The sequence below is a fragment of the Leucopleurus acutus genome, assembly GCF_964270905.1.
Source record: "Leucopleurus acutus genome assembly, chromosome: 2".
Lineage (NCBI taxonomy): Eukaryota > Metazoa > Chordata > Mammalia > Artiodactyla > Delphinidae > Leucopleurus > Leucopleurus acutus.
In genome coordinates this window covers 41,854,614-41,881,327 of record NC_139143.1, presented here as the reverse complement: position 1 = coordinate 41,881,327, position 26,714 = coordinate 41,854,614, and the positions used below count along the sequence as shown (strand labels likewise).

The 26,714-nt window shown below is 42.1% G+C and overlaps 1 protein-coding gene across 1 annotated transcript in view; it reads left to right on the top strand.

Moving 5' to 3' along the window:
* DSTYK (dual serine/threonine and tyrosine protein kinase) overlaps positions 1-26,303 on the top strand; it is a gene marked incomplete at its 5' end in the record, with an annotated part of 54,131 nt that extends 27,828 nt beyond the window's left edge. The window contains 11 exons of the mRNA XM_082833750.1: positions 9,163-9,832; positions 14,502-14,734; positions 15,360-15,443; positions 16,106-16,282; positions 16,907-17,036; positions 17,412-17,568; positions 18,015-18,147; positions 20,286-20,399; positions 22,734-22,848; positions 25,315-25,449; positions 26,022-26,303. Coding sequence (XP_082689876.1) covers positions 9,163-9,832; positions 14,502-14,734; positions 15,360-15,443; positions 16,106-16,282; positions 16,907-17,036; positions 17,412-17,568; positions 18,015-18,147; positions 20,286-20,399; positions 22,734-22,848; positions 25,315-25,449; positions 26,022-26,209 — 2,136 coding nt within the window. The 3' untranslated portion in view covers positions 26,210-26,303. The remainder of the gene's footprint in view (positions 1-9,162; positions 9,833-14,501; positions 14,735-15,359; positions 15,444-16,105; positions 16,283-16,906; positions 17,037-17,411; positions 17,569-18,014; positions 18,148-20,285; positions 20,400-22,733; positions 22,849-25,314; positions 25,450-26,021) is intronic.
* Positions 26,304-26,714: the final 411 nt, after the last annotated feature.

The window sequence follows — 26,714 nt, the reverse complement described above, 5'->3', positions numbered from 1 at the left end:
TAATTTACATTCCCACCAACAGTGTAGGAGGGTTCTTTCTTTTCCACACTCTCTCCAGCATTTGTTATTTGTGGACTTTTTAATGATGGCCATTCTGACTGGTATGAGGTGGTACCTCATTACAGTTTTGTTTTGCTGTTGTAATCTATTTTATTCATTTATTTTTAAAAATTTTTATTGGAGTATAGTTGATTTACAATGTTGTATTACTTTCAGGTGTACAGCAAAGTGAATCAGTTATACATATATATCTCCACTCTTTTTTAGATTCTTTTCCCATATAGGTCATTACAGAGTAATGAGTAGAGTTCCCTGTGCTATATAGTAGGTCCTTATTAGTTATCTATTTTATATATAGTAGTGTATATATGTCAATCCCAGTCTCCCAACTTATCTCTCCCCCCTTTTTCCCCCACTGGTAACTATAAGTTTGTTTTCTATATCTGTGACTCTATTTCTGTTTTGTAAATAAGTTCAATTGTACCATTTTTTTAGATTCCACGTATAAGTGATATCATGTGATACTTGTCTTTCTCTGTCTGACTTACTTCACTCAGTATGACAATCTCTAGGACTATCCATGTTGCTGCAAATGGCATTATTTTGTTCTTTTTTATGGCCGAGTAATATTCCATTATATATATGTACCATATCTTCTCTATCCATTCCTCTGTCGCCTCCTTATAGTTTTGATTTGCATTTCTCTAATAATTAGTGATGTTGAGCATCTTTTCATGTGCCTATTGGCCATCTGTATGTCTTCTTTGGAAAAATATCTATTTAGATTTTCTGCCCTTTTTTTTTTTTTTTTTTTTTTTTTGCGGTACGCAGGCCTCTCACTGTTGTGGCCTCTCCCGTTGTGGAGCACAGACTCCAGACGCGCAGGCTCAGCGGCCATGGCTCATGGGCCCAGCCGCTCCGCAGCATGTGGGATCTTCCCAGACCAGGGCATGAACCCGTGTCCCCTGCATCAGCAGGCGGACTCTCAACCACTGCACCACCAGGGAAGCCCTCTGTCCATTTTTTGATTGGGTTGTTTGTTTTTTTGTTATTGAGTTATACAAGCTGTTTGTATATTTTGGAAATTAAGCCCTTGTCAGTCACATCATTTGCAAATATTTTCTCTCAGTCTGTAGGTTGTCTTTTCATTTTGTTTATCCTTTCCTTTGCTGTGCAAAATCTTATAAGTTTGATTAGGTCCCATTTGTTTATTTTTGCTTTTATTTCTATTGCCTTGGGTGACTGACCTACCAGCTTTCCCAACACTACTTGCTGAAGAGACTGTCTTTTCTCCATTGTATACTCTTGCCTCCTTTGTCGGAAATTAATTGCCTGTAGGTGTGTGGGTTTATTTCTGGGCTCTCTATTCTGTTCTGTTGATCCATACAGACACTGTTAGTTTTAATTTATCAGCAGTTAATACTTTCATAACCCCAAATCAAAGTATCTTACTAAAAAATCACAAATTTATGCAAAATTTTAACCCCCAAATTTACTAAACATTGTTTGTGGCTAGAAAACTAGCTTCTCTCAGTTTTTGTCTAGTTTTTAGTATTTGTTTTGGTGCCTTATGAAACTAAATTTATGTGTTGCTTACTTTTAGTTAGATACTGTGTCTTCTCTTGAATGTATCTAGATTGAAAGATAACAGTTGACTGGTAAAAAGTTGGAAAGAAGCTTGGGTGACTATCTTCAAGGTAAGCAGATACTTTTGGGAGGAGAGAGTGTATGGAATTAGGTCAAAGATGGCCATTTCTAAGGGAAAAGAAACAAAGTTGGGGTAATATGTATAAGAGAAATAATGCTATTCTAGAAACATAATTAAAGAAACCCTGATTTTATGGGGCAAAAAGAAAGGGGAACTAAAGTGATGTGTTAAAAAAGGATATGGGAAGTTCAGGCAAATGCTAAATTATAAGTTCCTTCTAGGCAGTAATTCTATGTTCTTTGAATTTAACATCGCTCTTGCCTTTCCCCTAACACACACTAACATAGTGAAATATAACCGATACATTGCTCTTTGCCAAGAAACCTGGTAATACTTTTAATAGGTTAATTTAACCTATTAAGGATATATGTGGTTTAGAGGCAAGATTCTTTTTAAAATCCCTATGCTCACTGTAGTAGCCTTGATCCCTCTTAAAAAGAACAGCTTAAAGCTGAGGCTATATTTTCTCAATTCACCACCGATTCATTTTTGGCCTTCTAAGATTAGCTCTTTGGGGGAAAATCTGGCAAGAGATTATGGTCTTAATCTTCCTCTCATGTTTTCTCCCTTTTTTAAGGATCCTATCTGCCTCTTTCCTGCACCAAGTGGCATCTCTTTCTATCTTCACTATCTCAAAGATCTGTTTGTGTTTCCCTTTCGGTAATGGATGGTGGCGGTAGGGAATCCTCCCTGATTCAGAGATGCAAAGGTTGAAAGTACTGTCAGCAGGCAGAAATTCTGTTATTCGGGCAATTAAAAATATTTTCTTTTTGACTTCTTTTGCAGCATTGTTTCATAGCAGAGCAGGGCTTTTACTTATAGCCAGCGTATACTTTTTAATATAGACAGTAGGACTGTTAGGGTCCCTGAAATCATCTTGTCCATCCTTTATTCTTCTTTCAGAACTTTCCTAACACCAGCCCAGACAAGTTCCTGACACAGTGGACCTTCAGTTACTGTTTAAACACTGTCTTTGTAGTTAGGTGGGCCTGGACTTACATCCTGGCTTGGTTACTTAACTAACTGTGTGACTGTGGTGCTGGGGTGTCCCCCATTTGTAAAATAGAAGTAGTAATCTGTATCTTTTAGGACTGGTGTGAGGCTTAAATAAGAGACTAAGTGTAAAGCATCTAGAACAGTGTCAGGCACTTAGCAAGTCTCCCTTTGAATGAATTAATCAGTGTCCTTGAGAAGAGGATTTCCTATTCTCTCAGTCACCTGTCCCTTCCCTGACAGCCATCCACGGTGGGACTCCTTCCTTTTGTCAAACTTAAGTCCTTCTGGTTCCAGCTTACTTAGAGTTATTCTGCTCTAGTTAGAAGCAAAGTTCTTCATAATTATTATGAAGTACTTTTGTAATAAAATGAGAGATGTTATAAAAAGGTAAAAAATACAAAAGTTAAAGTTATAAAGTTAAAAGGTAAAGTTTCCCCTTCTTCCTTCTTCTCCATTCTACTATGGTCTCTCTTGATTGGGTCTAGTAAGTGATAAGAGAATAAAGCTTCACTTTCCTGCTTTTATCTGTATATGTGGGTACCTGGATGTTTGAATATCCACAAGGTATTGAGTTGTCCAAAAAGTTCGTTTGGTTTTAAGTAAAAATAAAAGACACGTTTTTCATTTTCACCAAGAATTTTATGAAACAATGTATTCCCTCACCGAACGAACTTTTTGGCCAACCCAACAGACCACACAGAGGCTATTCAGTACATTCTTGTCAACTTGTCTGTTATCTCATTCATCACAGTATGAAATCAGATAGTTCTGATCCTTAAGGGCTTCATGCTTATGAGTTGAGACGCAGACCTAAAGCCTTTACTTTGGGGTGTTTGGGATTGTAAACATACTTCCACTTTTAGCATGATGGCCTCATGTTTTCTGTGGCTAGTTCAGGGCTTTGGTTGGGATTATGGTTTTTCCCAAGTCTTGTTATGGCCTCTGAGTTACCACTCCCTACTTTTTACTAGGTAGGGAGGTGAGCTTGTATCTGTTCTATGCTGACTGCTGGGGTGAAGCTCTGGGTTGACACAGCTGCTTGTGGCCTGTTACATTCTAGAAAGCAGCTCCCCAATGGAGAGTGTTTGTACCAAGAGTAAAGGGATTTTCTACAGTGTAACAAGAAGAGGGAGGTATTTGCCTTTATATGTAATTGACATTTAAGAGTGATAGTTCAGGGAACTGTATAAAAATGAGGAAAAATCAATCCTGTGTAAAAACAGATGGGAAAAACCTCCCATTGCCCTGTGAGAGTGGGCATGGGAGGAGAATTGATAGTGACGATAGGTAGAATACAGAGACAGGGATTGGAGTCGAGGCTGTGTCAGTTGCTGGGCAAGGGCAGGACTCTTATATAGTTATGTACTTCTCTTCTGTGTGATGTAATGAGGCTTCAGAACTATAGGGAAAACAAAGATATTTATGACCTACCTGAGTACGTGATCATCTTCTGTTTGAACCATCAGTTAAGATAATCATCCTTAGCTATCACTGAGTTTCAGTAATGTGCCATGAGCCGTAGAGTAAGGAGTCCTCACCAGTAAGAGCCAATATTCTTAGGAAGTGGTCAGGCTTCAGTGATTGAGGCATTTCTTCTTGGCACTTAAGGTAGTGTCATTTTACATAAAAAGCTTTTACATAAAAAACAAAACCAGAGAGGTAAATTCTGGTGTTTGCAGAGTAGCAATCTCCTTTCTATTACATTCTCATAATCTTGCCAAGAAAATTGATGGTAATATATCAACTTATGTAGATTCGACAGATTTGTGCAGATGTATTCTAAGAGAGAAATCTCTTTAGGAATTTGCTGTGACTCAAAATGGGAATTATGGCCTACTGTCATGATTCCCTGGGATTCTTCTTCCTTGATTGAGTTAGGAGCAAAATGCTTACTCACTGCTTCATTCCTGGAGTAGATGCAAATAGCAGTTCCAGATAAATGTGTGGGATATGGGCTAAAAATAGAAAATTTTATATAGGATGATTGAAAGTGGTTTTGAGCAAGTAGTAAAGGCATCATTTATTCATCCAGTAATTGCACATTTATTTATTTATTTACTATTACTATTTTTTTGGTCACGCCAAGCAGCAGGTGGGATCTTAGTTCCCCGACCAGGGATCAAACCCACACCCCCTGCAGTGGAAGCACAGAGTCTTAACCACTGGACCACCAGGGAAGTCCAACTGCACATTTATTTATTGGATGCTCATTAAGTGCCAGACACTGTTCTAAGTGCCAGGAAGGAACACAGCCTTCCATGAAACAGTCTGAGGTCAGTCTTCCCTCTCAGGTGGCCATAGTAGGACCCAGAACAGGGCTCATCCTCTCTGTGAATTTTTTTCACTCCCTGTCTCCAGGAGACAGTGATGGCTTCCCTTTTTGTTTATAACCGTCAGGCATGAGTCATCCCTTTGCCGTGAGTATTGCAGAATCACATATCACATTCCAGTCTAATCTGTACTGCTGCCAGGGTCTCAGCCAGCAGCTCTTTTTGCCTGTCTTCCAACAGTCTTGGTAGTCAGAACAGTGAGACCGACTGCACAAGTTAATTAACTGGGGAACGGAGAAGAGAGAGCACGGTACTTGTTTTCTATCCATTTTTGTTTAGTACAAGATGTATTTAGGAGTAGACAACTTCTTTCTAGGTGCCAATGTCCCAGGCAGTAGCTACCATCAGAATTCATTTTGGGGGAATTTAAAAAAATTGAAGTATAGTTGATATATAATATTATATGTTACAGGTGTAAAACATAGTGATTCATAATTTTTAAAGGTTGTATTCCATTATAGTTATTATAAAATATGGGCTATATTGCCTGTATTGTACAATATTTCCATGTAGCTTATTTATTTTATACATAGTAGTTTGTACCTCATAACCCCTATCTTGCCCCTCGCTCCTTCCCTCTCCCCACTGGTAACCACTAGTTTGTTCTCTGTATCTGTGAGTCTGTTTCTTTTTTGTTATAGTCACTAGTTTGTTTTATTTTTTAGATTGCACATGTAAGTGATATCATACAGTATTTGTCTTTCTCTGACTAATTTCACTTAGCATAATGCTGTCCAAGTCCATCCATGTTACTGCAAACGGCCAAATTTTATTCTTTTTATGGCTGAGTAGTATTCCACTGTGTGTATATGTGTATATATATATATATATATATATGCCATATCTTCTTTATCCACTGAATCCATTTTTTTAAAAATGAATTTGCAACTATGAGCAAATAAAGTCAACTGTCCCTTACAAAGGATATTGGTTCTACAAATGGACGTGGCAGCTTTGGCTGATGGTTGTGTTACACACACAAAATGGTCCTTTGAGGAAAACCTGGAAGCTTATTTTAGAATTTTAAGAAAATCCATCAAATAAACAAGCCAACAAAATTCTTCCTGAAAACTTTCTAAACAACACTTAACTTAGGTTTTGAATATTTAGGCTTTCTTCCCTTAATATTTCTATAATAAGTTTGATTGATTTATACCTTTAAAAAGATATTTACTTAAGTCAGAAGCAATTTTTAAAATATTTTAAAAAACCACTGTCATCTGTAATTATCTTGTTACAAATTTTCAGTTCTTGGGGTTCTCTTCTAGCCTATCTAATTATTATATGTCATTAAAGTTTTGGCACTTAGGCAATTGCATGTGGTACTCTAAACCCTAAAAGTTCTTACTTACCCACTGTTTGAATGTGCCTCATGAAGTGACTGATACTCCAGCAGTGTGACTCAGTGTAGTGAAGGGGCTTGTTTTGAATAGCAGGGTGAGTGTCACACTAGTCTTCCAATCAGAAAACATTCCATGCAATTTGAGGCACACATGAAACAGCAGATTTCTTCTTGGCCTACGCTTGGGTAGAAAGCACGAGGATTTATACAGTGTTTGCTCAAATTACAAATGCTGAGATGGTGAAAGCACTTTTAGCTTTAGGGAGTTCCAAGTGGCCAGCCAAATGAAAGCTCTGTGACCTACCTGAGAATAAAATTTATGAGTTCTTTGTTGAGGAAGAAGGTGAGACCTTTGTGCTTTGCTGGAAATAGGAGAGCGCTCTCTCTCTCTCTCTCTCTCTCTCTCTCTCTCTCTGTCTCTCTGTCCTTCAACACACATACACACACACACACACTACAAGAAACAACACACACACAACACACACACACACACACACACACACACACACACACACACACACACACACACACACACACACACACACACACACACACACACACTACAAGAAACAATAGGCTGGCATTTCCCAGCCCTTTCTTCCTTATCTGGAGGAGATCAAAAAGGAAAAGATCCCAGGTTTTGATTTTTAAAAATCTTTCATCAATGATACCTATTGCTCAAAAAAGGAATAAAAACAGAGTATTAGTCTGAAAGAAAATAAACAAATTGCATATCTTAGATTTCAAATAAAGTAAATTGGCTACATCTGATAACTGTTAAGGACACAGACTTGAGCAGATTTGTGTTGAGTTCTTTCATAACTCTTTAAAATATCCTAGAATTTTGCAAAGGATTGATTTTGAGTCTGCAGACTTTGGAGTTGGTGTGCCTGCAATGGTGATATAGGCACAAGTCTCCAGGTCAACACTTAGGTCTGGAGTGCCAGGCAAAGTAGGCAATTTCAGAGATTTGGAGGAACCTATGCATGGATGGAAATACATGCTCTTAAGTGCTTCAAGATCCTTAGGAAAGAAGTAGAACAATAAAAAGAAACTACTAGCTAGGGAAAGGACCTGTGGAAAGTTGTTTCTAAACCAAAGATCATTCTTGAAACTCACTTCAGGCGTTGGGTTTATCAGTTATGATTGGATTCATCGTACATAACAATCAGAAAAGTAGGGGCTTGCTTAAGCAAGACAGACGTTACTTTTTTTCCCTCACATAAAAGAAGTCTAAAGCTAGGCAGTTGAGGCCTGGTGTGGCAGCTCTGTAGTCATCAGAGATCCAAGCTCCCTATTTCTTTTTTTTAAAATTAATTAATTAATTTATTTATTTATTTTTGGCTGCATTGGGTCCTCGTTACTGCATGCAGGCTTTCCCCAGTTGCGGCTAGCGGGGGCCCCTCCTCGCTGTGGTGCATGGGCCTCTCATTGCAGTGGCCTTTCTTGTTGCGGAGCACAGGCTCTAGGCGCGCAGACCTCAGTAGCTGTGGCACGCGGGCTCAGTATTTGTGGCTCGTGGGCTCTAGAGCGCGGGCTCAGTAGTAGTGGTGCATGGGCTTAGTTGCTCTGCGGCATGTGGGATCTTCCTGGACCAGGGCTTGAACCCGTGTCCCCTGCATTGGCAGGCGGATTCCCAACCACTGCGCCACAGAGAAGTCCCCCTATTTCTTTTTGCTTCATCATCCTCAAGGCTGGCTTCTACTCTCACGTTTACCCAAGGACTGCAGGATGATCACTGCTGCTCTGTCTGTCACATCTGTGCTCCAAGCAAGAAGGGCAAGTCCAAAGGGTGTACTTACTAGTAGAATCAACCCTTTAAAGAGCTTTCCTGTTGCCCCACCTATTATTGGCCACCCCTGTCTATAAAAGACATTGCCTTCCCAATAATGCAGAGGTTAAATATTGGATAGGCAAATCTTAATCTCTGCCAGACCAAGTGAACATGAGCGTAAAGGTATTACTAAGACTTAGGTGGCTAAGACTTTGGGATGCCTGCCAACTCCTAGAATAGGACCGTAATGTTTGGCAGATCTAGCCTTTAGTTTGCTGCTTGATTGATTGATTCAACAAAGTTAAGGACTTACTCTGTACTAGGCACTGGAGTTATAGTAGTGAACAAGATAGACATGGTCCCTGTCCTCAAAGAGTTTATAGGCTAATGGGAAAGAATTAGGTTTTAAATAAATAAATTTTAAATGTGTTGAACATTAAGAAAAGGAGAAGTAGAGAGTGCTCGAGATTGTGTAATAGGAAAGACTCCCGAGGGGTATGACACGATGTATACATTGAGATTTAAAGGACCTTGGGAATTAGCCGTGTTAGAAAGATAGGGATGAGTTAGTCAGGTTAGAAAGAGGGGGAGGAATGTTCTAGGCAGATTCACTCCCAGTCTGTTAAGAGTTCTTTCTTCATCTACTATTTGTCTTATTTCTTCATCAGAGGGAATTAATGGGAGTTTCCAAAGCAACAAAAGGGACTAAATATTCTCTTTTATCTAAAATGGCTAAAAGAAAAAATAAATAAATAAAAATAAATAAAATGGCTAAAAGGACTGCCATCCTTTCTACTTACTTGTTTTTTCACTCTCTCTGGACGAGTGCCTGCCTCCATAGGCTGCACCAGGGAGTGTTGGTAACCAAGGAAGGAGGTGGACAAATGATTGGGGCATACCGAAGTTCAGTTGCCCCATCATAGATCTGGATTTTGGTCTCAGTGTGGGACTTTGGGGAGGCAAGGATTGGTTCTGACCCTGAAGTGCTGATATGACCCCCTTCCCCTTCTAGGAAGTGGACATTGTGGTAGCACCGTGCCAAGGCCTCCGGCCCACAGTGGATGTTCTGGGTGACTTGGTGAATGATTTCTTGCCTGTGATAACCTATGCACTCCACAAAGATGAACTCTCTGAAAGGGATGAGCAAGAGCTTCAGGAAATCCGAAAGTATTTCTCCTTTCCCGTATTCTTTTTCAAAGTGCCGAAGCTGGGCTCGGAGATAATCAGCTCCTCCACCAGAAGAATGGAGAATGAAAGATCACCACTCCATCGCCAGCTAACTGACCTGGGCTATCTGAGCAGCAGTCACTGTAACTGTGGGAACCCCAGCCAGGACACCAAAGCTCAGAGCGTGTTGGTAGAGCAAAGTGAGAAGCTGAGACACTTGAACACATTTTCTCACCAGGTGCTACAGACTCACCTGGTGGATGCAGCCAAGGCCCTGAACCTGGTGCACTGCCGCTGCCTCGACATCTTTATTAACCAGGCCTTTGACATGCAGCGGGACCTGCAGATTACTCCCAAACGTCTAGAATATACACGAAAAAAGGAGAATGAGTTATACGAATCACTGATGAATATTGCCAACCGAAAGCAGGAGGAAATGAAGGACATGATCGTTGAGACGCTTAACACCATGAAGGAGGAGCTTCTGGATGATGCTGCCAACATGGAGTTTAAAGGTAGGTCCTAGAGAACTTGGTAGGGTGCGGGGACTACAGCATCCTCTAACTCTTTTCCAGCTGGAAGTTGAGTTCATTAATTCTGAAGCCCAAAGGAACCTCAGGATCATCTCACCTACCCCCACTGTCATTAGCAGGAGCCCACCTTAAATCATTTAGCCAAGGTGGCATCTTTTGTTCTGAGAGACCTTCCTGGAAGATTCCACCGTCATTCCTTCCTAGGACTGTTAGTCCAGCTTTTGGTAAATTCATCCCAATAGTGCTCTTTAGTCTCCCGTTTATATCTGTATCCCCTTGGCCTTGATAAAACTGGAGAAGAGCTGCTTGAAGAATGTCACTGAGTCATGCTTCAACCCTGGCTCCTTTGGCATGGCCCATGCTTCTTTGTCTGTTCTTTTTTTTTTTTTTTTTTTTTTGTCTGTTCTTTTTTGTGTGTCATGGTCTCATTTTCTTTTCAGGCTGCTCCTGAGACCTAACTCAGAAGGATTTCCCAAAGTAGCGGTTTTGGCTTTTCTGGCGTTCCCATTCTTCATGAATGACTGTTCACAAAACTGGGCCAGATGCTTAGTCTGGTCTTTTGGTGTCTGAGGTTTAGATGCTACTGACTTTGTACACTGACTTCTGCATGAACATTAGCTCTACTACCTATTAATTAAAGTACGTGCTTTGCAAGTTACCCTTTAGGTTCTCAGTCATGGCTATGCATCCAAATAACCTGGGAGGCTTTTTGAAAATGTAGATGCTTGAGACCATTAAAGACCACTCCAGACCTACTAATCAGCATTTCTGACATGGGACCTAGCCTCAGTTTTTTGTCTTTTTCTAAAACAACCTCCCTAGGTGGATTCTGCTTACTGCCATTTTCTAGATGAGGAAACTCAGGCTTAGACAGGTTAAGTACTTTGCTCAAGGTCACACAACTACTAAATAGTAGAGGCAGAATTTGAATCTAGACAGTCTGATTCCTGAGCCCATACTCTTAATTTCCATGCTTTACTGCTTCTTAATCTATTCCCAGTGACCGATGCTACCATCTTCCTGGGAACCAGCTTCAAAACCTCAGCATGAGGACTTCCCTGGTGGTCCAGTGGTTAAGACTCTGCACTTCCAATGCAGGGGGCACAGGTTTGATCCCTGGTCGGGGAGCTAAGATCCCACGTGCTGCGCGGCTCGGCCAAATAAAAAAAATAAAAATAAAAAAATTTTAAAAAGTAAAAAAAAAAGTCTTAAACAAAAACCTCAGCATGGTCTTTAACTGTTTTCTTTCTCTTGTCCCCGTATCCAGTCAGTCGCCAAGTCCTGCTGAGTCTTCTTCCCTATTTCATATATACCTTTGCTTCTCTATTCCTTCCTCTTTAGTCTAACTGAACTATTGTTACCTGACTAATCTCACTGAGATCTTTCTCTCCTTTCCCCAGTTCATCTTTATTGGCTCTATTTCTACAGACTGAGTTAAGACTCCTTTAGCCCAGTATTCAAGATCTTCCAAAGCCTAACCCTTTCCAACTTTCTCAGTCTTATTTCCCACTATGCACCTTCCTGTAATTTCTTTTTTGGTTGGTTTCAACTGCTTCCTGTCCTCTGTATGCTTCCTTTATTTTATTTTATTTATTTTTTTGCTTATGCCCTGCCCTAAACCTGAATCTCTTTTATTTGTGAATTTTCAAATCCTACCTACCCTTCAAGGCCTCTTCCAAATTACATTTTTCATGAAGTTGTCTTTAATTTTCTTAGCTAATAATGATTGCAGTTCATCTGAACTCCCATAGAATTTCATCTGGAACTGAAATTTCTGGTATATTTCACTTTTTATCTTATTATTATAGTTGTTTATGTTCCTCTATTTTCTAAAATCCTAGAAATGAAGAACAGAATCTGGGTCTTTATTCATCACTATATCCCTTGCAGCAAATAACAGAGTCTGTGTATAGTATATCTTTGGAGAATGAATGAGTGTGTGAGTGATGGTATATGTTTGTCATACTTATAGATACAAAGGAAATATACTTTAGCAAGCATAGCATGCTTGATTTCTTATAGGTCTTTCTAAAGATGAACAAAGATACCTCTTTGGCGAATTCCCATTGTAGGGAGGAGTTGCTGAGAAGTGCTCACTTGCAGTGGAAATCCTAGGAAATCTTCTGAATGTTTAATTTAATTCAGTGCCTGAATAAAAGACACTGGAGCATCAATGCCAGCATCAGAGTAGACATGATAAAGGGTTGTCAGGGCAGGTAGGTTGAACAGTCAGTGAAAACATTTGATTGTCTATCATGTACCAGGTAATCATGTTTGGTACCTGGGGCACAGTGGTTAGTTCAGATGTGGAGTAACTGGGAACAAGTACATCAAATGTCTGGCTCTGTTAACTACATCATGGACTTGTGGTTCTACTTACCTAGTTGGCTACATCTTAGACAGGACTTACGTGCTGCTTCTTACCTTGTTCTAATACATTCTGGGTATCCTTCAGGCAATGACAAGTAGATTTAGAAGACAGCTGCCACATATCCTATGGAGCCAGATTTTTTTTTTTTTAATTTATTTTTTGGCTGTGTTGGATCTTCGTTTCTTTATGAGGGCTTTCTCTAGTTGTGGCAAGCGGGGGCCACTCTTCATCGCGGTGCGCGGGCCTCTCACTATCACGGCCTCTCTTGTTGCGGAGCACAGGCTCCAGATGTGCAGGCTCAGTAGTTGTGGCTCACGGGCCTAGTTGCTCCGCGGCATGTGGGATCTTCCCAGACCAGGGCTCGAACCCGTGTCCCCTGCATTAGCAGGCAGATTCTCAACCACTGCGCCACCAGGGAAGCCCCGGAGCCAGATTTTTATTACTGATTTTTGTAATAATAAAGGTAATACATGCACACTAGGTATCATGACATACATACTTTATAAATTATTTATGTTTTGAAAAGATAGTACCTATAAACGTGGTACTTTACTCAAAGATAAAAAGATACTGTCTAGTCATCTAGTTTTCCTCTATATGTTCTTCTGCCCTTGCTTTTTCACTTATCCCATATCTTAGAGATCTTTCCATAAATGTGCAGAGAAATTTGTATTCTTCTAATGGATATACCTTAATTTATTTAACTGTTCCCCTACTGCTGGATATGTAGGCTGTTTCTTGCTTTCTTTTCTTTTTTTTAATAAATTAATTTATTTTATTTATTTATTTTTGGCTGCGTTGTGTCTTTGTTGCTGTGCGTGGGCTCTCTCTAGTTGCGGCGAGTGGGGGCCACTCTTCGTTGTGGTGCACGGGCCTCTCATTGCGATGGCCTCTCCTATTGCGGAGCATGGGCTCCAGGTGCACAGACCTCAGCAGTTGTAGCACACGGGCTCAGTAGTTGTGGCTCGTTGGCTCCAGAGTGCAGGCTCAGTAGTTGTGGTTCACGGGCCCAGCTGCTCCACAGCCATGTGGGATCGTCCCAGGCCAGGGCTCGAACCTGGGTCCCCTGCATTGGCAGGCGGATTCTTATCCACTGCACCAATAGGGAAGCCCCTTTTTTCCTTCCTTTCTTCCTTTCCTCCCTCCCTCCCTTTCCTCCCTCCCTCCCTTTCCTCCCTCCCTCCCTTTCCTCCCTCCCTCCCTTTCCTCCCGCCCTCCCTCCTTCCCTTCCTTCCTTCCTTCCTTCTTTCTCTTCCTTCCTCCCTTTCTTTCTTTCTTTCTTTCATTCCTTTCCTTTCCTTTCTTTTCCTTTCCTTTCCTTTCCTTTCTTTCTTTTTTTCTCTCTCAGAGTATACTGCATTGATCATCATTGTGCATGCATGTATTTGAGACTTGTAAGGGTATATTTCTAGAAAAATAATTCCTAGAAGCAGAAACAGTAGTTGGGTCAAAGGGTGTATAGATTTCTTTTGTTTATTTGTTGGTCAGCTTAAATTTTTGATAGATATTGCCAGATTTCTTCCAAAGAGGTAGTACCAATATAAGTTTCTAACATTGGAGAGGGCCTTTTCAGGAGTGGAATTTTTATAGGTGATTTGTCTTCTCTTAAGTTCTTCTGTCCTCTGGTTTGCAAAACAGACTTTTCTAATCCTGAGAGCTAGTAGCATAGTGGGGACAACGTTCCAGTTTTACTTTTTATTTCTCTAGTAGTTGATTAAAATTGAATTCTTGACTCTTGGATTTTTCTCATTAATATGCTAGGAAGTGTGAATTATTACAAAGATAAGAGGCTTTGGAATCCATGAGCTTTGGATTCAAATGCTAGCTATATTACTTCCTAACTGTACCATCCCTTCCCAGTACCCACTTTATTCTCTCTTTGAGGCTTTTTCCTGACATATAAAATATAACCAGTAATATACCCCTGACAGTGTTGTTGTTGGGATTAAATTAGATTACATATGAAAAATACTTACTGTGCATTTCAAAGAGTCTGCAGTCAATAAATGTTGTTTCTCCTCTTCTATAAATGTGATATAAGAGATGACAAAATCAATAGGTTCATTCTGTACACAGTTGCTCCTTCTCACGATTCTTAGATGCCTTAATTAGTTGAGGATTGCATGGCCCATGGTCATACTGAGAGTCAGTTTGTCAGCCATATGCGTTTAGTAGCTGTTGTTCATGGTAGCTCCTTGGGTCTGACTTGGGAGCTGCCTTTATTCAGTGTGCCTGCCCCTTCCCCTCACAGCCAACTAGCTTTTTGCTCTGCCTCCATAGATGTCATTGTCCCTGAGAATGGAGAACCAGTGGGCACCAGAGAGATCAAATGCTGCATCCGACAGATCCAGGAACTCATCATCTCCCGGCTTAATCAAGCAGTGGCTAACAAGCTGATCAGCTCTGTGGATTACCTACGTGAGAGCTTCGTCGGAACGCTGGAACGGTGTCTGCAGAGCCTGGAGAAGTCTCAGGATGTCTCAGTTCACATCACCAGTAATTATCTCAAACAGGTACTCAAAGGGTAGTTAAGAGCGTGTCACAGATAACACATGAAACAGAATCCACCCACGAACCCAGCTTCAAGTTAGTCAGGAATTTCCCTTTCAACTTTTTGCCAGTCCAGTTTGAATTCTATTTTATTTTCCTATCTCATGACCACTGTCCGTGGGAGGTGCTTGTGAACGGTCAAATTGCAGTTAAGTCAATGAGCAAGAAGATGAAGATGAAGTAAAGGAGCCCAAATAGTCACCAGATAGATGATGAGCCTGCATTGACTCTGCACATACACTGAGGGATAGATTTGGGAACCTTGAAACTGCACCATGTTCTTGAAATAAATATCATTTATTGCATTTTTTTTTTTTTTTTTTTTTGCGGTACGCGGGCCTCTCACTGCTGTGGCCTCTCCCGTTGCGGAGCACAGGCTCCGGACGTGCAGGCTCAGCGGCCGTGGCTCACGGGGCCAGCCGCTCCGCGGCACGTGGGATCTTCCCGGACCGGGGCACGAACCCGTGTCCCCTGCATCGGCAGGCGGACTCTCAACCACTGCGCCACCAGGAAAGCCCCATTTATTGCATTTTTAATTAGCCACTCTACTCAGGGAATATTGACTTTCGTTTGTGTACTCTCTTTCAGATCTTAAATGCTGCCTATCATGTTGAAGTCACATTTCACTCAGGGTCCTCAGTTACAAGGATGCTGTGGGAGCAAATCAAACAGGTAGAGGTTGTTTAGGGAAGTGTTTTTCAGCCCCTAGTTGGCTTAGGTGAATCTGGTCGCTCTAACAGAAACTGATGTCTAGGGTGTCTGTCCTAAACAAACTGATGTCTGTCAGGGCAGGTGGCCATTTGTCGTGGTTTGCCTGCCTGGAAGAATCCTGGTTTATGCCTGTTCTGAAATAATTATTAACAGTGCCCCCTTTAACTCTTAAAAGTGATGTGTCTAAATGATATTTTATGGAGCCATAAAACCCTGCTTCATTATCTTCTTCATATTTCTTTTTCCCAACCTAAGTGTTTTCTCAGAAGCAGGCTTTGTTGCCAGAGGCCATGAGTGCAGTTTCCTTTCTGATGTTCCATCTGACTCTTCCGTAGAGTTATTTGCTGTGTTTAGAAAGGGGTTTATCAGGCACCCCCAGTACTGAGTGTAATGTATTGATTTGTGAGCACGCAGACTAGGCCTAGTGTTCTTTGATGCTTTCCGTTGGGCTGAGCCCCGATTTTGAGGTAGCTGGAATTGGAGAGGAGTGCTGGGCTTCATACAGCTCTTATCTTAAGATCCTGGCCTAACGCGTGGGTAACCCAGAGAGGGAGGGGTGCTGGTTCTTCCTGGTGGTTCCTGTCTCCCATCCCTCAGTGTTCTCACTGTCCTCATCCTGACAGATCATCCAGCGCATCACATGGGTGAGCCCACCTGCCATCACACTAGAGTGGAAGAGAAAGGTGGCCCAGGAAGCCATCGAGAGCCTCAGCGCCTCCAAGCTGGCCAAGAGCATTTGCAGCCAATTCCGGACTCGGCTCAACAGTTCTCATGAGGCCTTTGCAGCCTCCTTGCGGCAGGTGGGTATATAGGAAAGGACATACAGCTGGATCAGTCGGAGAGGAACCTCATCCACTGTGGAATGTTTCATCTACTGCTGTCTACATAACTTTTAAAAAGTCATCAGTATATTTCCTTTCTATTCTGTTAAAGGATAATACTAAGTTACAGGTTGTTTCATTAGTAACTTTTTCATGTGGATATTTCTCTAACTCTAGAGAGAATGGAGGGAACTTAATTAATGTCTCCCCACTTCACTGAGTGAGGAATGAAAATCGAGGGGTAGGAATTTTATATGAGTTTATATAGTATTTTAGGGATGAGTGACAGAAAGGGATGACATTCCAACTTCCATAGTAGTTTGCAGTTATGTGACATCTGCTTATCCCTTTGGGGTGTGCGTGTCTGCATGTGTACATGTGTGTGGAGGGGAGGGTGGGTAGACGTGATTATGCATCCAGGAAGAAAAAGTATTACTTAATGAATGCTCACGGTCTGCCAATCTCTGAGCTATGTTACATATATCTTATTTAATTCTCACAGGTATCCTCATGAGGTAGATATTATTATCCCCATATAATAGGTGAGGAAGCCAAAGCTGGGGACCTGATAAGTCATATTTCTTTCTTCTTTTTCCTTCCCAGCTGGAAGCTGGCCACTCAGGCCGGTTGGAGAAAACTGAAGATCTATGGCTGAAGGTTCGGAAAGATCATGCTCCCCGCCTGGCCCGCCTTTCGCTGGAAAGCCGTTCTTTACAGGATGTCTTGCTGCATCGTGAGTCCTTATTTTTTTTCCCTAGTAAATTGGAGGAGGAAGGTTCTGGATACCTGACATCCTCATGTCCAACCCTGGAGAACCCCAGTGTCTAAAGCTGCTTCCTTGTGAAGCTGCCTAAACACCCATTGATGTGTTTTTGAATTTCTGATGAAGTCTGTTTGGTCCTGCTATTTATATAGTTCAAATAACACAACCAAAGTTTATTCAAATTAAACCAGTTAGGTTACTACTGGTTTAGAAAACATCCAAATTTCTTCCCCTGGCATAATTATGACTTCCTGCTTCTAGGCAGGTCCACGTCTAAGAATTTCAGGGAGGTTGCCCAGCAAGTTCCCATCCTTCCTGCCTTATCTCTGTCTCTGTACCTTATAGGTAAACCTAAACTGGGACAGGAACTGGGCCGGGGCCAGTATGGTGTGGTGTACCTGTGTGACAACTGGGGGGGACACTTCCCTTGTGCCCTCAAGTCAGTTGTCCCTCCAGATGAGAAGCACTGGAATGACCTAGCTTTGGAGTTCCACTACATGAGGTGGGTTCTGGTCTCATTCATCTTCGTGGGGAACGATCCAGAGAAGAAGCTTAGAAGCCTGGTATAAATTCTGTACCAAGAGCTATAGTAAACCTTGTCTCTCCATTCCTATGTCTCAAAATGTTGTAGACCAGTATTCCAGTGTCTGGCCCAGAAATGTGCTCTCTTCAAGGCCTTTCCTGCCTCTACCTGCCCTTTCCCCACCATCCTAATTTTTCAGACCCATCCTTCCATTTGACTTTCTTCCTTAGTCCTTAAGGCCTGTCAGTTTTTAGATTCCATAATTCTCTGTCCTCGTTAGAGAGGCCATTCTCTTTGCCCTCTCGCTGTACTGAGGGCTATTACCTCTGGGCCTGGACTCTGCACGGTCTCAGGGTTATTTCTTCCACTGTAGTGACATGCTATGCAAGGTTAGCTCTAGCCCAGACCTTTCCGCTCCTCACCAGGTCTCTGCCGAAGCATGAGCGATTGGTGGATCTGCACGGCTCCGTCATCGACTACAACTATGGTGGTGGTTCCAGCATCGCTGTGCTGCTCATCATGGAGCGGCTGCACCGGGACCTCTACAGTGGGCTGAAGGTGAGGCAGGGCAAGGAGGGAGTGAGGCCCAGCTGGCAGCCAGATCCACAGGTTCCTTTCTGGCCTTTCCTCCTTTCTTCTTTATTCAGAGCCTCTAGCTCTCATAAGACAATGTTGGAGTAATCAAGCTTTATTACCTTCATTTCCAAAAAACCTTAAAAATGTCTCAGAACATGTTTTTTTGCCCAGTTTATATCCAGAATACTGCAGTTCACCACTTTTACCTCTTGTGGTAGTGTAAAAATCTAGACTACGCAGAAGAGCAGAAAAGCTTTCTATAACTCTGCTATTCTTTCTCTTTTTTCATTCTCAGTGAATTAAGCTAGTTTTTATTGTCAACAAATAGTTATTAGTGACTACTTTGTACAAGGCCCTGTATTAAGCAACATAAGGGGATGTCAAAAAGTATAACTGGCCAGGGGCTTTTAAAAGAATTGTAGGGGGGCTTCCCTGGTGGCACAGTGGTTGGGAGTCCGCCTGCCAATGCAGGGGACACGGGTCCGTGCCCCGGTCCGGGAAGATCCCACATGCTGCGGAGCGGCTGGGCCCGTGAGCCATGGTCGCTGAGCTTGCGCGTCTGGATGACTGTGCTCTGCAACTGGAGAGGCCACAACAGTGAAAGGCCCGCATGCCGCAAAAAAAAAAAAAAAAAAAAAAAAAAAGAATTGTAGGGACTTCCCTGGTGGTGCAATGGTTAAGAATCCACCTGTCAGTGCAGGGGACACGGATTCGATCCCTGGTCTGGGAAGATCCCACATTCCGTGGAGCAACTAACCCCCACGCCACAACTACTGAGCCCATGTGCTGCAACTACTGAAGCCCGTGTGCCTAGAGCCCGTGCTCTGCAACAAGAGAAGCCAGCGCGATGAGAAGCCCGCGCACCACAATGAAGAGTAGCCCCTGCTCACCACAACTAGAGAAAGCCCGCACGTAGCAATGAAGACCCAACACAGCCAAAAAAAATTCAAAAAAATTTTTAAAAAATAAAATAAAATAATTGTAGTCAGTGAATATTTCATGAACAGGTGGCATTTGAGTTGGATAAATGAACCCTGATGGGTAAAAGTTGGGCAGATGGAAAGAAGAGGTCATACCGGGGGAAGGAATAGCTTAGTACCCAGAACATTTGAAGGACACTGACTGTGTTGGAGGAGCTGGTTCATTTGGGGAATAGAGGGGAGATAATATGCAAAGAAATGTTGGGAACAAATTATAGAAGACCAAAAACGTTAAAAGTTCCATAGCATTCAAATTCTGCCGTAGACAGTGAGAAGTGGAAGATTTTGAATGAAGGTGAAATACCCTCAGTTGGATGTTGAGTTCCCCTCATCTAAAATAGCCACCAGCAGGGAAATAGAGAGGTTTCTTTTGTCTGTCCTCTACATTGGAGCTGGAAAAGCTAACCCCAGAGTATCTGGTAGGTCCCTTCTCACAGGTGCCTCTTGTACCAGTTTATATGGAATAAGACAGAAGAATCCTCAGAAATGCTTGCAGGAGCCATGAGAAATTAATATGGTGAATAAAATGACTCTGCAAGCGGCTTTCCTTCTTCATTTCAGGGGAGTTAAGCTAAGTACCATGTGATGCTTTTCCATAAGTGGGTTAGACAACCCTATATGGGCTTTTGGATGAGTGATATAACATTCTCCAGAATTCAAGAGACCCTAAATTGGAGGCTTGGTAGAAGTAAGATGGGTGACTTTGGTATTTGAATCCATAAAACCAAAGGCTAACCAGTCCTACAAAGCAATGGAAGTAAATCTGCCTGAGAGTCCTAGAAATACTCACTTTGAGCCTCTAAGGCAGTTCTAGAGTTTGTTCAGGGTTAGAGATGCACTCATGCCTTCAGGTGTTTGGTTGTGGCTCTCCTAGTCACATTTGGGGATCATCCGGCTGGCCTAAGTGCTGCCTCCGAGGGCTCTGACCTGGCCTTTATGGCTTGCCCTTCCTTGCTTTTCCTTTATTTCCCTCTCCTGACTGCCTTCTTCTTCCCTTATTCTCATCCACTTTTCTGTCCTTGTGTACCCTAGTGTGGTCAGTCTTTCAGTATCTCACAGAAGGAACTCTTCGTTGGTATAAGCAAGTTGGATTGAGGAGTTGTCTTCTTAGTGACAGGTAAACCCTTTTGTCTCCCCAAGGCTGGGCTGACCCTGGAGACCCGTTTGCAGATAGCCCTAGATGTGGTGGAAGGAATCCGCTTCCTGCACAGCCAGGGACTTGTCCACCGTGATATCAAACTGAAGAATGTGCTGGTAAGTAAGAGCTGTTTCCCCAAGATAACTCCCTGTCTCTATGTGTAAGTGACCTTTGGAGGGAGGTACACATGAATGTAAATTCGGTCACAGGAAAAGACTGTGACCAGTTAACAGCAGAGTGGATGGATGGTATCTTGGACTTGAAGCTTAGGGAGGAGTTGCATCATAGCCCTAGCTTATATTGCTTAAGATTTTTTCTCCCAACACTGTTGAGAAAATTTAAACTTACAGAAAAGCTAAAAGAGTGGTACAATGAAGACCCACATACTGTTCACCCAGATTCATATTCTCTTTCCTATTGTAGTCTCTCTTTGTTTCTCTCTCTCTCTTTCTTCACACACACACATACACACACACACACACACATTTTTTACTGAACTATATGAGAGTAACTTGCAGATAAAACTTTACTCCTATATACTTCAGCTTGTATCTTCTAAGGAAAAGGACATTCTTCCACTTAATTAAAATGCCATTATTCACACCCAAGAAGTTTAAATTGATACAATATTATTAGTTAATACACAGTCTATATTAACATTTTCCAGTTGTCCCAAATATGTTCAACTATCCCAAATATGGTCTATTTGTTTGTTTGGCCCAAGATCCAATCCAAGGATCATATAGTGCATTTTGTCATGTTTCTTTAGCCTCTTAATCTAGAATAGTCCTGCCTTTTTTTGCTTTTGTGACATTGATATTTTTGAGGATTCCAGGTCTTGTTATTGCTTAGGGTTTGAGATGCTGGATGAGGACTGAGATGGGTAAACACACCTTAAAAGGTAAGATAGTCATGAACCTACCAGTCCTGTTATCTAAATTATAAAGAATCTTTTGACATACTCCTTTTGAAAATATATTGGATTATCACTGAAGTGTCTCTGGCAACACTTAAATGATATATAAAGAGGGCTTCCCTGGTGGCGCAGTGGTTGAGAATCCGCCTGCCAATGCAGGGGACACAGGTTCGAGCCCTGGTCTGGGAAGATCCCACATGCCGTGGAGCAACTAAGCCTGTGAGCCACAACTAGTGAGCCCACGTGCCACAACTACTGAAGTCCGCACGCCTACAGCCCGTGCTCCGAAACAAGAGAAGCCACCACAATGAGAAGCCCACACACCAAAACGAAGAGTAGCCCCCGCTCGCCGCAACTAGAGAAAGCCCGCTTGCAGCAATGAAGACCCAACACAGCCAAAAAATAAATAAATAAATAAATTTATTTTAAAAAATGATATATAAAGATGATAGCAGTTTTGGGGGGAGGGAAATATCTTCCTAAAATTCTAGGCTGGAACCTAAGAGGCTTGTCAATAGCCAAATGAGACAGATTTTTTTTTTAATTTTTATTTTTATTGAAGTATAGTTGATTTATAATATGTTAGTTTCTGGTGTACAGCAAAATGATTCAGTTCTACATATATATTCCTTTTCATATTCTTTTCCATTTTATGTTATTACAAGATATTGAATGTAGTTCCCTGTGTTATACAATAGGATCTTGTTGTTTATCTGTTTTATATATAGAAGTTGTTATATGCTAATCCCAAACTCCTAATTTATCCCTCCCCTACCCCCCTTCCCCTTTGGTAACCATAAGTTTGTTTTCTATATCTGTGAGTCTGCTTCTGTTTTGTAAATAAGTTCATTTGTATCATATTTTAGATTCCACATAGAATTGATACCACATGATATTTGTCTTTTTCTGTCTGACTCACTTCACTTCTTTTGATAATCTCTAGTTCCATCCATGTTACTGTACTATTTCATTCTTTTTTATGGCTGAGTAGTATTCCATTGTATGTGTGTGTGTGTGTGTGTATATATATATATATATATATATATATATATATATATATACACATCTTCTTTATCTGTTCACCTGGGATAGATTTATTGTCTTGGACCTCAGGAAAGGAAACTAGAGGGAATTAAAAAACCCTCCTCAGCTGACTAGAGGACCTCAACCTTCTTATTTAGCAACTTCCTGCCCTGGGTTCTGGAGGTCAGAGGAGAATAATCAGGAACTAATAATACTTTCCTCAGTGCCCTTCATTTATTCATTCTTCCAAGATTTGCTAAGCTCCTGATATGTGCTAGGCACTATGCTAAGTGCTGGGGGTACAAAGATGAAAAAGGCAGTCCTTGCCATCAGGTTGTTTACAGTATGGGGAGGAGACAGTAATGGGAGTGAATCTAGAGACAGGGAGAATAGAGGCAGAGTTGATTAAGTACTGCTGTGAGGTAGGTGCCTACTTTTGAGCTTGGGTATGCAGCTGAGCGCTACGTGCAGGACCAGGCATAGGATGACTCTCACCCTGCTTTGTTGGCAGTTGGACAAGCAGAACCGTGCCAAGATCACTGACTTAGGATTCTGCAAGCCAGAGGCCATGATGTCAGGCAGCATTGTGGGGACACCAATTCATATGGCCCCTGAACTTTTCACAGGTAAGCTGGAGGGCAGGGAGTGGGTTTGGGCAGGGCTCCGTGTTTTAACCAAGTGCTACCCTTTGGGCTAAGTAGTATCCACAAGTACTACTGGCAGTTCTGGCACAGGGAGGGGAGAAACCAGAACAGGGGAAACCTAAGACAAGTAGGGGGACAAGTGAAGAGGTAAAGGGGCAAGAAAGAAAAGTGTAAATGGGAGTCACCAACTGTGGTTTTGGATGTCTCTCTGGGCTATTAGTGCCATCATTGCCATAGTCAACCAATTATTTAATCCTAAAGTATTGATTGAATAACTCCTATATAATAAGAGTTGTCCTCTATCATTAAAGACCTTACAGTTGACAGAGATATATTGAGAGGTAAAAAAATTAAGAAGCAGTGTAAGACAACATGTGATTAAGTGCTACATAATGTTGGTGTTCAGAGAAGAAATGTTAGATGGTTTTGTGGTAGAGGTGACATTCTGGATAGGAACTGAATGAGATCTGGAAAATTTGGTAGGTGGGAAGGGAAGTCAATATATTTATTAATATATTCTTTGAGCTAGGCACTGTGGGTATGTTATATCATATATTTTGTTCCATTTAATCCTCATGACAATTCTGTGGTGATATTGATGCATTTTTATGTCCATGTCATGGATTAAGTTGAGGCCAGATTGATGAAGAAACCCACCCCAAAACACTGAGCTAGACGTAATGAGGGTGGGATTGGAATTTAGGTCTTTCTGTCTCTAGAGTCCAACCATGTTAGGTAGGAGAGAAAATTCTGGAGGCTGGGGGAGAGGAAATAGGAGCAAAATTGCCGATTAGAAATAAGCATGACAGGAAAGAAATCAGTGTGGGAAGTAATAGCAAACAAGTTGGAGATAAGATATATTTGAGCTTGAAATTTATGCAGTGGAGTGAAGGCTTGATGTGAAAGAAGTAAGGAGCTATTGGGCTTTTGAACAGGTGAGGGATGGAAAGAGATGTTCATGGAAAGGTTTAGTAGCAGTAGGTAAGGCAGATTGAGTGGCAAGAGCCACGTAGGGAGACCAGTGGTGGAGACCAGACCTAGGATTAAGTTGGTAGTAGTGCTGAAACAAAAAATGTTACAGATTTGAGATCAATTCAGAGGAAGGATGGGCAAGATTTTGTAATTAACTTGATATGGGTGATGAACAGGAATGAATGACTAAAAGATGACTCCGAGGTTTTGAGCCTGAATGGATGAGGAAGGTTGCGTCATCGCCAGGGAAGGTGGAAAGGGAATGGCAGGTCACTTGTTAGTATTGGTAAGACTTAAAATTAGCAATTTATAATATTTGGATTTCTCTCATTAGCCACAAGTCTTCCCCCAACCCTTCATTGAGTGACACATATAAGGATTAGGAGTTAGTTGGATAGCTGTAGTCCTATGCACATTGAAAAGAAATAGACAGTCATCATTTTTCTTTCCCTGACTTTTAAAAAAATTTCTATTCCCACTTTTATTATTTTATCTTGGCTACTTCATATTTAAATTCATTTGATTATTTCTACTGCAGTTCATCCTACTGCTGTAAAAGTAATCTTTCTAAAATATTTTCTTCATGTCACCTCCTGCTCTAAAGGATAAATGACTCCTGCTGCCCATCAAATCCAGACTCTTCTGTCCGACTTTAAAAATCTTTATGTTATGGTTCCAACCTATCTACCCACCTGTATTTCCCAACTTTATTTCCCTAACATGACCTTTCAGGATTAATCTTTTTGATTGTCCCATTAAAATGAAAGCCCGGACTTCCCTGGTGGCACAGTGGTTAAGAATCCGCCTGCCAATGCAGGGGACACGGGTTCAATCCCTGGTCCGGGAAGATCCCACATGCCGCAGAGCAACTAAGCCCGTGAGCCACAACTACTGAGCCTGTGCTCTAGAGCCTGTGAGCCACAACAACTGAGCCCGAGTGCTGCAGCTACTGATGCCCGCGTGCCTGGAGCCAGTGCTCCGTGACAGGAGGAACCACCGCAATGAGAAGCCCGTGCACCGCAGTGAAGAGTGGCCCCTGCTTGCTGCAACTGGAGAGGACCCGTGTGCAGCAACCAAGACCCAACACAGCCAAAAATGAATGAATGAAAGAATAAATAAATCAATTTATTTATTTTAAAAATAAAAAAGTACTTCACACAAACAATAATCAAATACAAAATATAATGACTATCAGTGAAATATAAAATAAATAAAATAAAGTAAAAGGCCTGTTTTCCTTCCCCTTTGTCAGGTTCTAGTCTTGGCTCTTCTAATCTTTAGCCCTCCCAGTGCCATAGTTTTTCGTATTATAAAATGGGCATTATAAATGTGTCCTGCCTAACAGGGTTGTTACAAGAGATAATGGGCATTAAAGGCTTTAGGAAAGAATGTGTAAAGGCCTCTGCAGATGCAAGTTAGTGGTGATGCTGTTGATTCCCTCCCTGGCTCACTACTTGTCACCCTTTCTTGCTGTAGGGAAGTATGATAATTCTGTGGATGTCTACGCTTTTGGCATTCTTTTCTGGTATATCTGCTCAGGCTCTGTCAAGCTCCCTGAGGCATTTGAGAGGTGTGCCAGCAAAGACCATCTCTGGAACAATGTGCGGAGAGGTAAGAACCACGAGCCTTGCTTTGCCCTGACTCCCCAGAAGAGAGCAGACTGAGACCAGGCACTGCCGCAGCGGCCTCCTGTCCTCCTGTCTGGCCACTCCACAGCAGGACCTCATACACATTTAAACCATCATGGAATCCAGAAGGGACATTTAAGTCAAACCTCTGCTTCCAGGCAGCGTGGTTCTGAACTCTCAGACAGGTTTTTATCTTTAAAATTTCTAATTCTTCAACAGCCTCTGCCAGTGTATTCCAGTTTTTCATCACAGTTACTATTAGGTTCTAACCTAGATATCTGCAGCTGAAGCCAAAGCTCACTGCATTGTGTAGCATCCTGAGCCCCAACTGGGGCCCTAGTTCCCTGGATCCTCTGCAGAGAGTGGCTCACTGATTGAGCAAAAGCCTTTCACTTCTCTGGGAAGGAGGACTGTGCTGGTTCTTCCCAGACCAAAGAAGTCATTTGTGACTCCATCAGTTTCAAGGGGACAGAGCCTGTGAGCTGATCATGCCTCTTCATTGTGTCGGTTCCCTTCTCGCCGCCTCGGGTCTTATTTCCATGCTCCTCTCTCTAGGGGCCCGTCCAGAACGCCTCCCTGTGTTTGACGAGGAGTGCTGGCAGCTGATGGAAGCCTGCTGGGATGGTGACCCCTCGCAGAGACCTCTCTTGGGCATTGTCCAGCCCATGCTCCAGGGTATCATGGACCGGCTATGCAAGTCACATTCTGAGAGGCCAAACAGAGGACTCGATGATTCTACTTGAAAGCAGAGACCTTTCTCTTTCGCTCTTTCTTTCTTTCCTTCCCCTCACCTTTTGGCTATGGGAAGAATTTGACATTCATTACAGAGAGCTCCCAAGGGGACTGATGCTTGCGGGGCAACTTGAGACCTTCCCAGGCAGAGATGACTCCTGGATAGGGAAGAGTTGGATGGCTTTGAGCATACCCAGCAGTTCACTGATGCCCAAGCTGTTTCTTTAGCCAAAAAGTCAGTATAAATCTCTTCTGTATGAAATTTCCAGAAAAGTCTTACCTAGTTCCCTTTTCCAGACTGTCTTTTAACTCCAGCCATAATCGGGACTCTGTGCTCCCATAGTGGAGCCCACATTCCTAACATTCTTTGGAAGTCTTAGTTCATAGCTCCGTTTACACATGGGAGGTTAGGTTTTTCTCCACCCAGAGTCCCTTTTCAGTTTATCCCCCGTGGCTTAGTCTGCTCTCAGATACCAGTTTTCTAGCAGATTGCGCACATATTTTGCCTGAGTAGGG